General features: G+C 43.1%; 1 protein-coding gene across 2 annotated transcripts in view; it reads right to left on the reverse strand.

The window, feature by feature from the left end:
- The window catches only part of rapgefl1 (Rap guanine nucleotide exchange factor (GEF)-like 1), a 122,567-nt gene that overhangs the window by 16,359 nt on the left and 88,245 nt on the right, over window positions 1-17,963 (reverse strand). For both annotated transcript variants that reach the window (XM_060848610.1, XM_060848609.1), the window contains exons 9-12: window positions 15,928-16,025; window positions 9,705-9,827; window positions 8,663-8,841; window positions 3,409-3,499 (exon numbers count right to left, since the gene is read on the reverse strand). In XM_060848610.1, the coding sequence (XP_060704593.1) occupies window positions 3,409-3,499; window positions 8,663-8,841; window positions 9,705-9,827; window positions 15,928-16,025 (491 nt within the window). The remainder of the gene's footprint in view (window positions 1-3,408; window positions 3,500-8,662; window positions 8,842-9,704; window positions 9,828-15,927; window positions 16,026-17,963) is intronic.

The raw sequence follows: 17,963 nt of genomic DNA on the forward strand, positions 1-17,963 counted from the left end.
TTCATCCCAATGTGTCACCTCACACTTTTCAGGATTAAATTCCATTTGCCACCCTTCAGCCCATCTGCATCATCTCGTAGTCTAATACTTTCTTCCTCACTATTCAGGGAGAAAGTGAGGTCTGCAGATGCTGGAGTATCAGAGCTGAAAATATGTTGCTGGAAAAGCGCAGCAGGTCAGGCAGCATTCCTGATGAAGGGTTTGTGCCCAAAACATTGAATTTCCTGTTCCTTGGATGCTGCCTGACCTGCTGTGCTTTTCCAGCAACACATTTTCAGCTTCCTCACTATTCACCCCATTTTAGTGTCATCTGTGAAATTATTGATCATACCTCCTACATTCATGTCCAGATCATTAATAGGAACAACCAAGAACACATGACCCAGAATCGAACCTTGCGGCATGCCATTGGACACAGGCTGCCAGTCACAAAAGTTACTTTCAACCATCCCCCCGCCCAGCTCCCTGCCGCTAACCCCAATATGCGGAGTTGAAGTGGATTGGAAATCAGGAATGATCATTTTCAATCAGGGAACTGGCACATGGGGCTGAACTGCCTACTCATGCTCCTCAAATTCAATTTGGCGAATTCCCCTTGTTAAAGGCCCTAAAGAAATTCATGCAGATTATTAGATCAGCTGCACTACTCTCATCGACACACTGAATCATCTCCTCTAAAAATGTAATCAAATTTGTTGGACATAATCGATTCTTTACAAAGCCACGCTGATTATCCTGGATTAATCTGTGCCTTTCCAAGTAGAGATTAATTCGGTCTGTCAGAATGTCTTCCAATGATATTAGAATCACTAGCCTGTGCTTCCCTGGTTTATCCATATCACACTTCTTGAACAGCAATGCCACATTAGCTCTCTTCCAGTTCTCTGGCAGCTCTCCTGTGGTCAGAGACAGTTGGAAAATTGATAGCAAGAGCTCCTGTAATTCCTTCCCTTGCCTCCTATGGCAACTGCGAAGTATCTCACCTGGTCCTGGTGTCTCTTCCGCTTCCATGTCCACTAAACTGCTAATAACCACTCACTCTCATTGCTAGCTGGTTAAAGTACAGCATAGTCCCTCTTCCTGATTTCAAAATGTCGTCCTTCTCTGAGGGGGTTTGGTAGGATAGATGCTGATAGGACGTTGCTCTCTGTCGGGTGATGTACATTTGGGTGCACACATGTGTTTGGATGGGTGGGTGACAGTGAAGATGTGTGTGTGTGTGCACATGCTTGCATGTTTGCATTCATGTGTGTTTGTGTTCGTGTGTTCACATGTATACATGTTCATCTGTGTGTGTTTATGTGCTTCATCTGTGTTTGTGTGTTCATTTGTGTGCGCTCGTGTATGTATTCATGGGTGTCTGTGTTTGTGAGTGCATTTGTATGGGTGCGTCTGTGTTCATGTATGTCTGTGTATACGTGCTTAGTTTTGTGAATGAATTTGCATATGTATGCCTGTGTTTGTACATGCAAATGCATGCATGTGTCAGCGGGGGTGTGGTTTTGCCGGCGAACATACAACATGGGAACTGGATTAGGCTATGCAGCCACTTTAAGACTACTCCATTATTCAACAAAATGATGGCTGATCTGATTTTGTCCTCATCTCCATTTTCTTGCACAGCCCCAAACCATTTGAATCCCTCATTAGGCAAAGAGTGTATCTACCTCGGTATTGAAAGTAGCCAATGACCCCACCTCCACCACACTCTGGGAAAGGGTGTTCCAAATGGGATGTTGATCTCCACAGACAACAAGTGTACCAGGCTGTGCTGCCCACATTACAGAACCAGCCACCTCGACTGCAAAGACAAGATGGGAGGTCCATTTTCTGGACTGGGCATGTTTACACAATGGATTGCAGCCAATGGATAATGGAAAATTCTGCTCTCAGCAGCACTTCAAGCTGTAATTGAATCCTTAGGTTTCCTTCCTTCCCAAAACCGGGAATGACAAACACTGCAGCCGCCACATTCGTTTCTCAAACCAAACATCCTGGGATGTGGACACTGCTTCAGTGCCCATCTCTAAATACCCTGGAGAAGGCATGTACAGGCCAGGACCTTGAACGGCTGCAGTCCATCCAGCCACAGTGGCTGTTCAAGACAGAGTTCCAGCATTGATGCAGCGAAACTGAAAGAATGATGATAAATGTGTGGTTATCCACTTTGGTGGCAAGAACAGGAAGGCAGATTACTACCTAAATGGAATCAATTTAGGTAAAGGGGCAGTACAAAGAGATCTGGGTGTTCTTGTACACCAGCCAATGAAGGTAAGCATGCAGGTACAGCAGGTAGTGAAGAAGGCTAATAGCATGCTGGCCTTCATAACAAGAGGGATTGAGTATAGAAGAAAAAAGACGTTCTTCTGCAGCTGTACATGGCCCTGGTGAGACCACACCTGGAGTACTGTGTGCAGTTCTGGTCTCCAAATTTGAGGAAAGACTTTCTAACTATTGAGGGAGTGCAGCGTAGGTTCACGAGGTCAATTCCTGGAATGGCAGGACTACCTTACACTGAAAGACTGGAGCGACTGGGCTTGTATACCCTTGAGTTTAGAAGATTGAGAGGGGATCTGATTGAGACATATAAGATTGTTAAAGGATTGGATACTCTGGAGGCAGGAAACATGTTTCCGCTGATGTGTGAGTGCCGAACAAGAGGACACAGCTTAAAAATACAGGGTAGACCATTTAGGACAGAGATGAGGAGAAACTTCTTCACCCAGAGAGTAGTGGCTATGTGGAATCCTCTGCCCCAGAGGGCAGTGGAGGCCCAGTCTCTGGATTCATTTAGGAAAGAGTTGGATAGAGCTCTCAAGGATAATGGAATCAAGGGTTATGGAGATAAGGCAGGAACAGGATACTGATTAAGGATGATCAGCCTTGATCATATTGAATGGTGGTGCAGGCTCGAAGGGTAGAATGGCCTACTCCTGCACCTATTGTCTATTGTCATAACTTTCCAAGTCAGAATGAGGAGAACGTGCATCCGCCCCCGGGACAACACCTTTGCTCATCTCCTCTGTCCAGACCTTTCATGATTTTGTTCATCTCCATTAAGCCTCCTCTGAACCTTCACATCTCCAAAGGAAACGGACCCATGTTCTCCAATCTGTCTGCAAAACTGATGCTCTTCATCCTTGGAGACACGCTCATGAGCCTTTTCCGAACTCTCTACATTGCCTTCACATCCTTCCAAATGTGCAATACTCAAAACTTGATGCAATAATCTAGCTGGTGCTGAATCAGTGTTCCTTTACAAGTAATTTGAATTAATCGTATAGTAGCAACCTATGCTCGCAGTAACCATGACAATGGGTGTATACTCAATCCCTCTTGTTATGAAGGCCAGCATACAATTAGTACAGTATGTTTCGGCACAATCTGATTGGTCGGTGAGCCACTTACCTCCCAGGTCAGACAGAGGCGGCTGACAGCAGCATTGCACAAGCCCATGACGATGGCAAAAAACGAGAACAGGTTCTGCTTCTCCTTACAGCTGGAAGGTGAAGGGAGACGTTAGGAGTGACATGGATAAACAGGCAAAATACTGCTGCGTACCAGGGAGGGGAAGCTCAACCACAGTATTTTCCCACATCTTTGAGTCAACTCCTAGTTATAGATAGCTCCTCCAATGTGTAAAATGCCCCGAGGTGCTCCACGCCTTGGTTTAAGGAGCAGAGTTGTCACGTCAAGGAAAGGAGTAACTGAGCGACAAAAAGCTTAATTGAGAAAACGTTTTTTGTGGACTTTTCGTAAAGATGAGTTGGAAGGCCAGAAGGGCTTCACAGGTGACATTGGAAGACAAAGGTTTCAGATGTCAAAACTCTTGGTTTTAACAACTAGCAATGAAAAATCTAGTTGTCCCATGGCTATATTCAACAAAACGCCCACTTAAGTTTACACAGCATTTATATAGTCACAGTCATACAGCACAGAAACAGACCCTTTAATCCAGCCAGTCCATGCCGAACATAATCCCAAACTAAACTAGTCCCACCTACCTGCTCCTGCCCATATCCCGACAAGCCTTTCCTATCCATGTACTTATCTAAGCATCTTTTAAACACTGTAACTGAGCCCACATCGACCAGTTCCTCAGGACATTCAGTCCACATGTGAACCATCCTTTGTGTAAAAAATTTGCCTCTTATGTCTTTTTTAAAAATCTCTCTCCTCTCACCTTAAAAACGCATCCCCTCTTCATGAAATCCCCAATCCTAGAGAAAAAAAACACCTGCACGGTGGCTCAGTGGTTAGCACTGCTGCCTCATAGCGCCAGGGACCTGGGTTCAATTCGCGCTTCAGGCAACTGTCTGTATGAAGTTTGCACATTCTCCCCGCGTCTGCGTGGGTTTCCTCTGGGTGCTCCGGTTTCCTCCCACAGTCCAAAGATGAGCAGGTTAGGTGAATTGGCCGTGCTAAATTGCCCGTAGTGTTAGGTGAAGGGGTAAATGTAGGGGAATGGGTCTGGGTGGGTTGCTCTTCGGAGGGTCGGTGTGGACTTGTTGGGCCAAAGGGCCTGTTTCCATACTGTAGGGAATCTTACCTAATTTAATCTAATCTAGTCCCCTCATGATGTTATAAACCTCTATAAAGTCACCTCTCAGTCTCCAATGTTCCAATGAAAAAAGTCCCAGCTAATCAGCCTTTTCTTATAACTCATACCCGCAACATTCTGGTAAATCCAAAACTTCCAAACAATCCAAAGCTTCCAAACCATATCAGAGGTGAGAGATGAAGGTGGGTTGTGCAGTTATACCTTGGCCTGTAAAGATAGGATTTGAGGGAACTTTTACAATTAGGGAGAGAAGAAATGACACAGAGGAGTTTAGAATGGAAACATCAAAGATCAGGGCTGGACTCAGTTGAGGTCTGAAACGGTGGAGCAAAAGGAACAGGCATGTACGGGAACCAGAGTAAACTTGATCAAAGGCAAAATAACAAACTCCAGGACAGAATTTTGAAGAATTGCACAGGAGTTCCAACTGAATATTTACCTTTTAACTAACGTCACTAGAGCAGATTACCTGGTGGGAGGCTGCTGTGCATAGATTGACTGCCACGTTTCCTACATCACAACAGGGATTACACTCCAAACAATTCACTGGCATTAAAGGCCCTGGAATATCCCAAGGCCATACAAAAAGTTAAATAAATCAAAAATAAATGTTTTATTTATTTCAAAAACACAATGGAGCAGATCTCAAAAGGTGGGGAGTGTGTTACACCTGGGATTCATTCACTGCAGCAAATAGAGGTCATCAGTCTCACTACAGTTCAGAAGTAGGATGTGGAGGCTCAAATTAGGGAACAATTGTATTGCTGGTCACCCCCGCAGAATACACAACCACACAGTGGTGTTCAAACTGCTTCTGCTTGTGACCTATAACCTTAGCATTTTACATGGTCAGAGAATCATGTGTAGCACAGGACTGACCTTCCTATGAATTATCTCCGGCATCAAAGATCAGTGTTAAATCAGCAAAGTCTCTTTTAGAAATGTGTTTACATTTGTAAAGATGCACATATCTGGATAAGAACTATTTTTTCTCGTGTTAATGTGTCATAAATTATCTTAATAAACAAATTATTTAATATCTTATTTAGATAAATCTATTATTTAATAATTACATAATTAAAAATGTAGTTACATTACTTAATGAGCTAATGATCAATTTCCAATTTCTAGCATCAATAGTATTCTCCCTGTTTGATATTACTGGTTATCTATTGTCCATGTCCCCATCAGTGTTAGGTGGTGATGAGAGCAGAGTTTATCCACAGAATTGATTACCCCTTGTGGGTTAACAGCATGTACAGTCCACACAAACAGGATCGCTGCGCTGAATTTTCCTGCTTGCTGTTGTGGTGGCGATAGTAACAGCCCAATATCTAATTCCTATTGTCAGAAGTCACACGACATCCAATAGCAGTGCTTCAAAAGCTTGTACAAAGTTAAAAATCTCACAACTCCAGATTGGAGTTGAGTGATTGTGGAGTATAGGATTGTAAGATCAAACAATCTCCAAACTCTTACAATCTTATACTCCACAACCACCTGATGAAGGAGCAGCGCTCCAAAAGCTAGTGCTTCCAGTTAAACCTCGGACTATAACCTGGTGTTGTGTGATGTTTAATTTTGTACATCCCAGTTCAACACTGGCACCTCCACAACATAATCCCTATTGGTTTGCGATAGAGAGAAGTTTTACTGAATCGTTTCAACTCCACACGTCTGGATTTCCAGTGTTGACATTTGGGTTTAGCTGAATGGGGGCTGAGGGAGCTGTCGGTTTAAGGAATGTGCACTTTCTAGGACAGGCCTCGTCGTGTAGGTGACTGTACGCCACCCACTGGGTGATTCATAGCTGGCACTCACTGGGTGGAGCCAGTCAATGCAGGACCTGCGGCCCCTTCAGTTCAGTGAGTGGCAGATGTTGCGGTTGCTGTGAAACTAAAGCCGCTGATTATCTTGGGCGATCTGTCTAGACTGTCTGCAGAAAGTGAGATCTGATTAATGAGTACTCCAAACACCTGATCATAAACAGCATCCTTTATCTCAACTGCTTTGGTTCATTCACCAGCCAAGAGCAATTTTTATCAGTTCTGGTAAACTTTCTGTTTTTTTCACGTCACCCTGGAATTGTGTTAGAGAACAAACCGCATCCTGTACCTTGTTGAATGAGTGGCCGTGGGACCGAGCAATAGGAGCTTGCGGCTTTGGTCGAATCTTTCCTGGGAGAGATTTTTTAATCGACCTGTCCAGCTCTGGACAGATGCGACTTGAACCAAACCTCCTGGTTCAGAAGTAAGGACACTACCATTAATGCTTCAAGAGTCCCTTAAGTTTTCTTTTTATTTTTGTTCAGGGTGGTGCTGGCTAGGCTATCACTCATTGGCCATCTCTAATTGTCCAGGGAGCAGTTAAGAGACCATTACATTGCTGTGGGTCTGAGTCACATAGAGGAGACCAGGCGAGGTCAACAGATTTCCTTCCCTGAAGAGCATTAGTAACCCAGCCTTGTTTTTATGGACAACCAGCAACGGTTACATGGCTGGCATTAGGTTACTTTTCTCAATTCCAGGTTTTTAGTTAGTTCAAATCTGATGTTAATCCTTCTCTTTATAATGTGTCAAAGGGACTGTTTGACCAACAATGGTAAAGCATGAACAAACTTGTGAATAACAGAGGCAACTATCTTAACAACAGGATTAGTTTAGTGTATGACAGCAACATGTACAAGCTGATAGATTTAATGACGAAGGAGCTATGGAAGACATGGCTGACATTGGGACCTAGAGCTGGACTCTTTGATTCTCACCCAAGACTGTGCAACATCAGCAGGATGGGAGGAGCTGAAAGCATTTACCAATGTTAACCCTTGCAGAATCAAAACATAATACTAAATATTTCACTTGCTCTTGATCTATAAGATAAGCTGGCACCATGCCCAAGAACCAAGCTGAATTTGAAATGCCAACGTCATGCTGAGGTTTCTGCGTTAAGGTCAAAAGCTAGCAAACTGCAGTAGGAACTTTGGCTGATTTTATTTTCCTTGGGCATTGAGGTCAGTACTAAGGGGCACTACTACGGAGATCAGTGAAAATGACTAGCAGTTACGTTGCAAGGGTCACATCCTCAGGACTGTCCCGAACCACTTCATGGTCAATAAACTATTTCTGAAGATTTGTCATGGTAGTTATCGTGACAGCCTATGCATTCCCAGTCACAAACTTTCTCTTATGATTTTACATGATATGGGTATCACTGACAAGCTAAGCATTTGTGGCCCATCCCTAACTACCCTTGAACAAAGTGGTTTACAAAGCCATAGGTCATTTCAGAGGTCAGTTGGATCTGGTGTTAGATGGAGATTCCTCTCCAAAAGTAAACCCCTTCAAAATTAGTTTCAAGGTCAACATTACAGAAGACTGGCTTTCAATGATAATAATTCAATTTAAATTCCACCAGCTCGGATTTAAATGTGTATCATCAGAGCATTATTCTGTCTCTCTCAATCACAATGAGACCGCCTCTGCTCTCAGACAGGCAAATTAATCATTTTCTAGTTGCATCGTCTTAGACATGAAGCTGGCCACTGCTGGAGCACCCATCTTCTAACCGGTGCCACAAGACCTTTTATGTCCAATAGAAAGATCCCATACAAAAAAGCAGCATCTTCGACAATACAAAACTCAAATCTACAAAAAATCGTTTTAAATACTTGTAGCTGGACTTAAATGCTCAACCTCATGAGCCATAAGCAAGAGCACTGCGAGTGTACCAAGCTGACATTTACTCAGGAGAAAGTGAGGACTGCAGATGTTGGAGATCAGAGCTGAAAATGTGTTGCTGGAAAAGCGCAGCAGGTCAGGCAGCATCCAAAGAGCAGGAGAATCGATGTTTTGGGCATGAGCCCTTCATGCCCGAAACGTCGATTCTCCTGCTCTTTGGATGCTGCCTGACCTGCTGCGCGTTTCCAGCAACACATTTTCAGCTCTGACATTTACTCAGCACAGGCAGGATGAAGCACCAATGAGTCCAAGCCGAAATAACGTGGTGGTAAAACTGTGATGTTACCGATCTGGGGTCGCGGGTTTTCTCACCTCCTCTATCACAGACACTAACCACACTTTGTGAACCCAGGTGAGTACTTACAGAGCTGCGATATTAATGAAGGTTTTGAGAAGCTGCACCCGCTTGCCCAGGCGTTCACACATCAGTATCTCGGTGGCCACCCAGTGTTGCACCTCACTGCACCGTTGCAGCACCAGCTCCAGGTTTGCTGTCCGCCTCCGAATGCTCTCGTTCCGGAAGACATAATGGATCAGCTCCAGCTGCAAATAAATCAGCCAGCGTATTAACACAAAGCAGAGAGAGTTTACAGTAAACACAGGCCATTTGGCCCATTCAGTCCCTGTCAGTGTTTGCAGACTGTGTAAGTCTCCACCTAGACCCCTCCTTATCTTTCCATTCCTTTCTCCTCAGTGTTTATCTGGCCTTCCCATACATTTTTTTTGATAAAAATAGAGATTGCTGGAAAAGCTCATCAGGTCTGACAGCATCTGTGGAGAGAAATCAGAGTCAATGTTTCAGGTCAAATGACTCTCTGAGGAACAACCCAAAACATTAATTCTGATTTCTCTCCACAGATGCTGCCAGACCTGCTAAGCTTTTCCAGCAATTTTTATTTTTGTCTCCACATCCACAGTTCTTATGATTTTTATTTACTACTTTTTTTGATACACCTTCCCAGTTTCCCTACAATATTAATCAATAACTTATTGCTCAAATTTTACCCTTCAGTGTGTCGAAATTGTGACTGGCAAGGCCAGCATTTGTTGCTCACCCTTAATTGACCTTTAATGATCCTCAAAGGGCACTCACATTGCTCTGGGTCTGGAGTCACACGTAGGACAGGTCAGGTGAGCATAGCAGGTTTCCTTCCCTCGCAACATTAGTGAATCAGTGGATTTTTATCACTATTTGATGATGGTCACAATCATTGAGATGAGCTTTCACTTCCCAGCGATTCATTAAAGTGTATTAATTGATGGAATTTAAATTTCCCCAGTAGCCACAGAGGGTTTTGAACCTGTGTCTGCAGAGCATTAGGCTGGTCCACTGGGTGACTGGCCCTCTGTTGCCCCATTAAATGCTATGACAAGGTGAGGTGTGAAAACTTGCAGGAGGCCAGTACCTCATGCACGCAGTTTAAAAGCTCCCAGTCAAACGTTGTGATCTGGTTAGCCATTTCCACCATGTTCATTTCATTGATTTCTGGTCCTTCGTGAGGGAACCGTTCGACAGCTGGGGGAGGGACCTGTGAACCAATGAGATAACGGAATCAGAACAGAATCATCATTCACATCGCACATTCGTCAGTGATACATTTGTAATCATTTTAAACAAGGATGCTGGTTTCTATCTAATCTGAACGCCATCAATGCAGCTTCTGAAATTATAGGGGACCAAAATAGCTGCTAAACAAATCGATGGAGAATAGCCGTTTCTAAAACCCAGGCTTCTCTTGCCGTTTATTGGTTTTGTAGTGTTATTCCAAAATGTACGCGTCACTGACAAAACATGTGCGTGGAACCTCCAAAATTATTTTACAACCAATTTCAAATGACTATAGGGGTGAACAGGACTGGCATTGTAAACACCGCCCAACCCCACAGTGCGTAAATTAATAAATCGACAAATAATTGATTTCTAATAGTCGAGGGAGGAATATCTGACCATGGAGAAGTCCTTGCTTTTATTATTTTTTATCCATCATTTCTATCCAGAACAGAATTTGAGGAACAGGACCATTGGAATTGGGTAGAGAATTAGGTCATTCAGCACTCTGAGTCTGCTCTGCTATTGAATGAAATCATAGGACAATGATTAACAATCACAGCTGATAAACAGCATCGCTGACCATGCTGCACCTCCTCACAGAGGTACTGAAAATATCAGCCTCGAATACAACCTAATTCCATCAATGATGTGTGAATCTTTTTCACTCAGGCACTGACTAGATCTAAAACAGAACTGGTCAAGCCAGACATAAGATAGCAATGCTACAAGATTTCCTCCAGCATCTGCAGTCATTGTTTTAATCCTCCTTTTTCCCCAAACCAAGTCTAGTCCTGTTCTCACACATAACTACTGTCCCGACAGGAAAAGCAAAACAAGCTTGCATTTACACAGCACCTTTCACATCCACTGGATGTCCCAAAGTCCTTTACAGGCCAGCTTCTGAAGTAGTTGGGCAGTACAGACCAAGTATTGCTGACAGAGGACACACTTTGTTGGTGCTTTTCATCTTGCAATCAGCAGGACACTTTACAATAAATGACAATATAGAGGGGAACAAAGTGTTTATAATGCAGGAGATTGGTTGGCAGGTAGAATTCGATTGGCAGACACGTTGCCATTGAGAGTGCACCAGATGATTGACAACTAACTATCAAGTGTGTTTAAATTTAAACCAGTCAGGTTGGTAAAGACAATGCCCTGAGCAGTGAACTGGACAATGGTTATGCCTGTTTTGTTCCATTGAACCAGGTGCTATGTTTGCACGTTCTTTCTGCCTGCAAAGAACAAAGTCTTGCACAATAATATGTGGTCTTTAAGCACACGCATTTGTACCACACTATGGGCCCGACAGACCATCTTCAATGTATCTTTTATCAATAATACTTTGGAAGTGTAGCCAATGTTGCAAAGTAGGAAACACAGTTGTCAATTTCCATAGGAATTACATTGGTAATTTACTGAACATTTTAAAACTTTGACATTGCAAAAGGAAATGGTTGAGTTTTCAGACACTGATTACACATTATTTCCAATATTATCGTTTATATGTTCAGCTCTGTGCTTAACAGCTCCAGGCACAGCCCTGACGTCTGTATGATCGAGTTAACAATTGTTTTCTCTGAAAATGAGGTGGGGGTAGAATAAGATAATTATAGAGGCTGTGACGGGTTGATTAAATACGAGTGGTTTTCTATAACGGGCTGGTTGCGTTCTTGTGTAATAGAAAAATCATGCTTTAGAAACAGCACTTAAAGTGTTAGCAATGTAATCACATTGCACTGAGAATTTGCGTTTAGAAACAGTGTCCTCAGTTCGTCAATTACACTACAGCGAGTTGTAATTGTTGACAAAACACAGCAGAACGATCTGTACATTGCATTACACTAATTAGTTCAGCTGCTTGGGATAAATTTGTTAATAATCAACATTTCTAGAAAGAGTGCACAGGACATGTATTAATTGCGTAAACAGAATTCATGTAATTGTTTCACTCAGCTGTTCTGGTACCTTCACCTTCGCAAAAATGAGTAAATTCTAACAGTTTCTTTGATGAAAACATGGATGTTAACAATCTGTTCAAACTCTGATGGTTTACCTCATCAATTAGGATGTAGCAGTGTAGCTATTACTTCTTTAATGTATGGTTTTTCCTAGATTTCTCCAGGATATGCTGTACAAGAGCCTGTTATATCCCAGTGTTCTGTTCATTTGGTCATCCAGCAAATGGGATCCCCAGCATTGGAAGTGAAAGGTGCTGTCTGATTTGGGATTGACGACTGGAGATAAGTGATTCTGCCTCAGGAGAGGGCCAGAAAGCAGGGTCTTTGTGGTGAGCTCAGCCAGAATGGGAATTGAACCCTGGCATCACTGTGCATCGCAATCCAGTTGACCAGCCAACTGAGCTAAATGATGTATTTCAGTAGAATGGGAAAAAGTGAGGACTGCAGATGCTGGAGATCAGAGCTGAAAATGTGTTGCTGGAAAAGCGCAGCAGGTCAGGCAGCATCCAAGGAGCAGGAGAATCAACATTTGGGGCATGAGCCCTTCTTCAGGAATCATTCCTGAAGAAGGGCTCATGCCCGAAACATCGATTCTCCTGCTCTTTGGATGCTGCCTGACCTGCTGCGCTTTTCCAGCAACACATTTTCAGCTATTTCAGTAGAATAGCTATCAAACTCAAGTTATTGCCATAACCGTACTCTCCCAGTAGAATAAGTAAAGGTTCTGAAGAAGGAGCAATGCACCCAAAAACTAGATTCTTTCCACAGATGCTATCAGACCTGCTGAGTTTTCCTAAGAATTTGTCTTTTTGTTGAAGCAAAATACTTGCATTTATATAGCACCTGATATTAGCTAACTCAGTACCAACAAAGGACTATCAATCACAGGTTTAAATGCTTTTGTTTGAACTCAACAAATTATTTGGCCACTCTGTTAACAATAAGGAAGCAAAACATTTGTAAACACAATTCAAAGATGTTCTCCAAACCAGATCAGCAACTTCTTTCTAAATTAATCCTGTGCTTTCCCTGCATTTAGATGGATAGATTTTTAATTTGTCATCGGTTAAAGGGTTATCAGGAGAGGCAGATGTGGTGGAGGTCAGGCTGAGTAAGGCCACAATTGTTTTAAACAGTAGCGCAGACTTGAGGGGTAGAATTGCCTCTTCCTGCTCCCAGTTCTTATGAAATTCTCCTCCTTCCAATCGCTACTGTCAACTTGTCTAGTGACAGGAAATCACGTCACACAAACACATTCATTAGGAGCAGAACTAAATCAGTGGGCCCCTCTAGTCTGCTCTACCATTCAATAGGATGAGGGCTGATCACATATATCCACATCCCAGCCTACCCCAAAAAGCCACTGCCTCTCTTATTAGTCAAGAATCTATCTCTGCCTTTAAAAGTAGTCAGTGGCCCTCCCTCCACCGCTCTCTATAGGAGAATTTTCACAGACTCATGATCTTCAGACAAAAATAATCTTTCATTATTCAGTCTTAAGGAGAAGATTCATTATTTTTAAACTGTGTTAAACTGTGAATAAGCTCAGACTTTTCTCTCTGGAGAGGTGAGGGAAGAGAGGAGGCCTGATCGAGGTATACAAAATAATGAGGGGAACAGAAAGAGTCAATAGTCAGAGACCTTTCCCCAGGGCAGGATTGATTGATACGAGGAGTCGTAGATTGAAGATATGAGGAGGAAGGTATAAAGGAGACGTCAGAGGTAGGTTCTTTATGCAGAGAGCTGTGAATGCATGGAATGAGTTGCCAGCGGTGGTGGTGGAAGCAGAGACACTGGGGACATTTACGCGACTGCTGGACATGCACATGGAGAGCAGTGAGCTGAGGGGTGCATAGGTTAAGTTACTATAATTTACATTAGGATTAAACCTCAGCACAACATTGTGGACCAAAGGACCTGTTCTGTGCTGTACTTTTCTACGTTCTATGTTCCCTATTTTAGTCTCTCCGCAAAGGGAAACATCCTGTCAGCATCCATTCTGTCAGGCCCCCTCGGAATCTTCTCTCTCGAGTAGATCACTTCCGATTCTTCTAAACTCTAGTGGATACAGGCCCAGACTTTTGAACGTTACGTCACGTGATAACTGCCTCATCCCAGGTTGGCCTTTGGTTAAGCACAGTTCACTATAAAAAGATTTCGGATAGATGGGGCAGTTTTTGCACAGATGACTAGTGTTATCTGGCATTAGCGAGCACAAAGTGGCACTGCCCTCTATTCCATTGTCATTACTGCTTTCATTACATCTAGTCTTGATTATTCCAACACATGCACGGCTGGTCTCCCACATTCTACCTTTTATAAACCTCAAGTCATCCAAACCTTTGCTGCCTGTGTTTTAGTGAGTTGCAAATTTTGTTCCTCTACTGCCCCTGCACTTGACTGATTCGCAGTCAAGAAATACATTATCCTTCATAGAATCATAGAAGTCCTACAGTGTAGAAGCAGGCCATTCAGCCCCATCACATCCATACAGACCCTCTGAAGAGCATCTCACCCAAACTCATCCCCCTATCCTATCCCTGTAACCCAGTGTTTGCCATGGCTAATCCATCTAACCTGCACATCTTTGGACTTTAAACTCTCATTTCATTTTGTCGATCTCTCCATGGCTTTGCACCTACCAGTTTCTGTAACCTTGCATGGCTCCGTGTCATCAACAATCTTCTAATCCTAGACCCTTGTGCATTTCCAATTAAATTACTTTACCCACTGGTGGTCACACGTGGAGTTGCCAAGGCTCCAAAGTTCTTTATTTCCTTACCTTGTTTTTCTCCCTCAAGTCATATCTTAAACAGTTGGCCATCTGACCTAATATATTTTTGTAAAATAAAACATGGCGTCTGGTCACAGTTTCCTTTGTAGCACCTTGGTATATTTCATTAAACTAAAATCTCTACATAAATACAAGTTGTTGTAATGTAATCAATATTTTTAATCTCACTGCTCCTTTTTTACATTGTTTTTAAAGTAAATTTGTCCTTACTCTCCAATTTCTGTGGCAGGAAGAAGTTTGTCTAATACCTCCTTTGCCTGTACTTACATTATCTCCACTTCAAACAACATTATCGATAACATCTATATAGTGTTGTACAACATTCCAAAGCATTTCCCAGAGGCATTACCAAACAATATTTGCTATCAAGCCATGGCCATGAGGAACTAAAATTTGGTGGAAAAGATGGGTTTTATGGAGACTCTAAAATGAGGAGAGCTAGAGGGAAAGACAGAGAAACAGAGGTGAGGGTGTAGACAGGAGGTCTTGTGCAATGGGTAGTGTCCTTACCTCTGTGCTAGAAACTCCCCGTTTGAGATCTGCACTAGGCTGTGGTGGCCATGGAAGATGCACTTTTAACATGGCCAAACAGCTGGTTGTCAGCCTGTCAATCCTTTCAATACACCCAATGGGAAGCAGCAAGAGCAGCAGAGACTCTGGGTCAGTAACCCTGCAGAGGGATAGTGCAAACCCCTGCAATACTTTCTTCATCTGGTCCATCAGTCCAATGGAAATCCATGACCCAGCCCTCAGAAATGAGACTGGAGGAACTGACAAATGAGACTGAAGGAAAGACACATGGGATGTAGAAAGTGGAAGGCATGGCCATTGATGGTGCAACACTTGGGAGACAATGGTACTATCACTAGATTATTAATTCAGAGACCCTAGTCATCATCTGGTTCGAATCCCAACAAGGGAGGTGGTGGGGCTTGGATTTAATTAAACATCTGGAATTAAGAGTCTAATGATGACCATGAATCAGGAAAAACCCATTCACTGATGTCCTTCAGGAAAGGAAACTGCCATCCTGGCCTGTTTGGCCTACAAGTGACTCCAGACCCACAGCAATGTGGTTGACTCTTAACTGCCCTCTGGACAAATAGGGATGGGCTATAAATGCCATCTAGGCAGGGACACTCACAGCACGTGAACAAAGTAAGAGTAAAATTGTAAAATGCAGATGCTTAAGATTCCAGAAATGGAGTTACAGAGGTTTCCAAAGATTGAAAAGGTTACAGAGACAGGAAAACATAAGACCATGTTGGGATTGAAAACATTATTGGATAGTTCTGAAATGTAGTGGGAGGTTTCTGTCTCACCAGAGACTCCACAGATTCCTTTGTACAGGCAAACAGGTGAGTGTTAACGCCCAAAGTGGTAAACACGGAATCTTCGTCCAACCGAAACATTGTTTTCTCTGCAAACAAAAGTGTAAAGAAAGCGTTTGAGGATCACATTGGAGGCACAGGTTCAGTGTTACTATGGCAGCAAAGAATCAGAAGATGAAAGTGCATTAGGGACCTTTACCAGCCTTCGCTGACTGCTCTTGAGAGATTAAACTGGACCCATTTGAAATTTCCAATTGGACAATCATCAACTTTGACTTCCACCTTTTCCAGCATTGAATCTCCCTTTTAAATAAATTGCACTTTCTAACAAAAGTAACATAATATCCCGATCACAGTTACACCATTCTGCTCTAATCCAGCCACTGATTCTTTGAACTAAGAGTAATTCGAACTCATTGGCAGGAACCTTTGTGTAGTTCCTTCTTTTACTGTGACAGTCAGTGGTCTTGTTGTTGATTCCTAAATTTCAAATACACCGGGGGAACTCCATTCTCCTCTCTGCACTGAAACCCTGCAAATGAGTTCAACAAGTTGCAACTCCTCCAGTCAACAAATATCTAATTCCGAATATCTAATAATCTGATACTCCTGTCTGCTAATGTTGGAAACGGTGTTGTCCTGTTGTACTCTCACCCCGGAGTCAGAAGGTTATGGGATGCAAGATCCCTTCTGCAGTCCTGAGCCCACAACCTAAACTGACGCTCCGGTCTATTGTACCAAGAGGGTGTTGCACTTACTGGAGGGGCTGTCCTTCATAGGAAATGTTAAATGGAGGCCCTTTCAGGCATGAGGACGAGCACCTCACCAAGACCTTCCCCACACCTCCACTACTTGCCTTTAAACAACTGCCAAACCTCAAACAGATCATTGTTCGTAGCAAACTGCCCGGCTCAGGAAAACTCCATACAACTCTGTCATGGTAGGCGCTGCGAGACGTGTCAGAATGTGGACATAGATACCACCATTACACGTGGGGACACCTCCCAACTTGTACATGGCAGGTACACATGTGACTCAGCCAACGTTGTCTATCTTACACGTCGCAGGCAAGGATGCCCTGAGGCATGGTACATTGGGGAAACCGAGCAAAGGCTACAACAGCAGATGAATGGGCACCGCACAACAATCAACAGGAAGGTTCCCTCCCAGTTGGGGAACACTTCAGTGGTCCAGGATATTTGATCTCGGACCTACAGGTGACCATCCTCCAAGGCAGACTTCAGGACAGGCAGCAGCGAAAAGTGGCTGAGCAGAGGCTGATAGCTAAGTTTGGTACCCATAGGGAGGGCCTCAAACGGGACCTTGGGTTCATGTCACATTACAGGTGACCACCATTGCACTCTACACACCTACACACACACACACACTCCCATACTCTCACATGCACCCCCTCACAGACTTAAGACATTCTACACTCACTACACATATACACACACACTCTCACACTCACAACCCCCAACCCAGACAGACAGACAGACAGACAGACACACACACACACACACACACACACACACACAGACAGACAAACACCCACATGCACACATATACTTTATGGGGTGAATTTGTACTTGTAGGGTTACATTGTACTTTGCTCAAAAACTGCATGAATTCATGTAAAACTCTGTTATCTCACTTTTTAGATTAGAATCAATTTAAACATCATGACATAGACAGAGAACACAGGGGGCTAACACCGTCAACATATTGTCTAGGTATCACCATTGTTAACAGCTAACCTGAGAATGCAACTTTAAAAAGAAGGGTTTTGTGATTTACACATGAAAGAAGTGAAACTATCATGGTATTCAAACAGATGAAAGACTTAACAATCAATTTTTCAATGTATAATTTCAGTTATGTCACACTGTAAATTTTTGCTATAACTTCTGTGTTAGGATTGAGCCGTCCACTATCACCTGATGAAGGAGCGACGCTCTGAAAGCTAGTGTGCTTCCAATTAAAAATGTTGGACTATAACCTGGTGTCGTGTGATTTTTAACTTTGTA

The sequence above is a fragment of the Hemiscyllium ocellatum genome, chromosome 32, assembly GCF_020745735.1.
Source record: "Hemiscyllium ocellatum isolate sHemOce1 chromosome 32, sHemOce1.pat.X.cur, whole genome shotgun sequence".
In the NCBI taxonomy this organism is placed as follows: Eukaryota; Metazoa; Chordata; class Chondrichthyes; order Orectolobiformes; family Hemiscylliidae; genus Hemiscyllium; species Hemiscyllium ocellatum.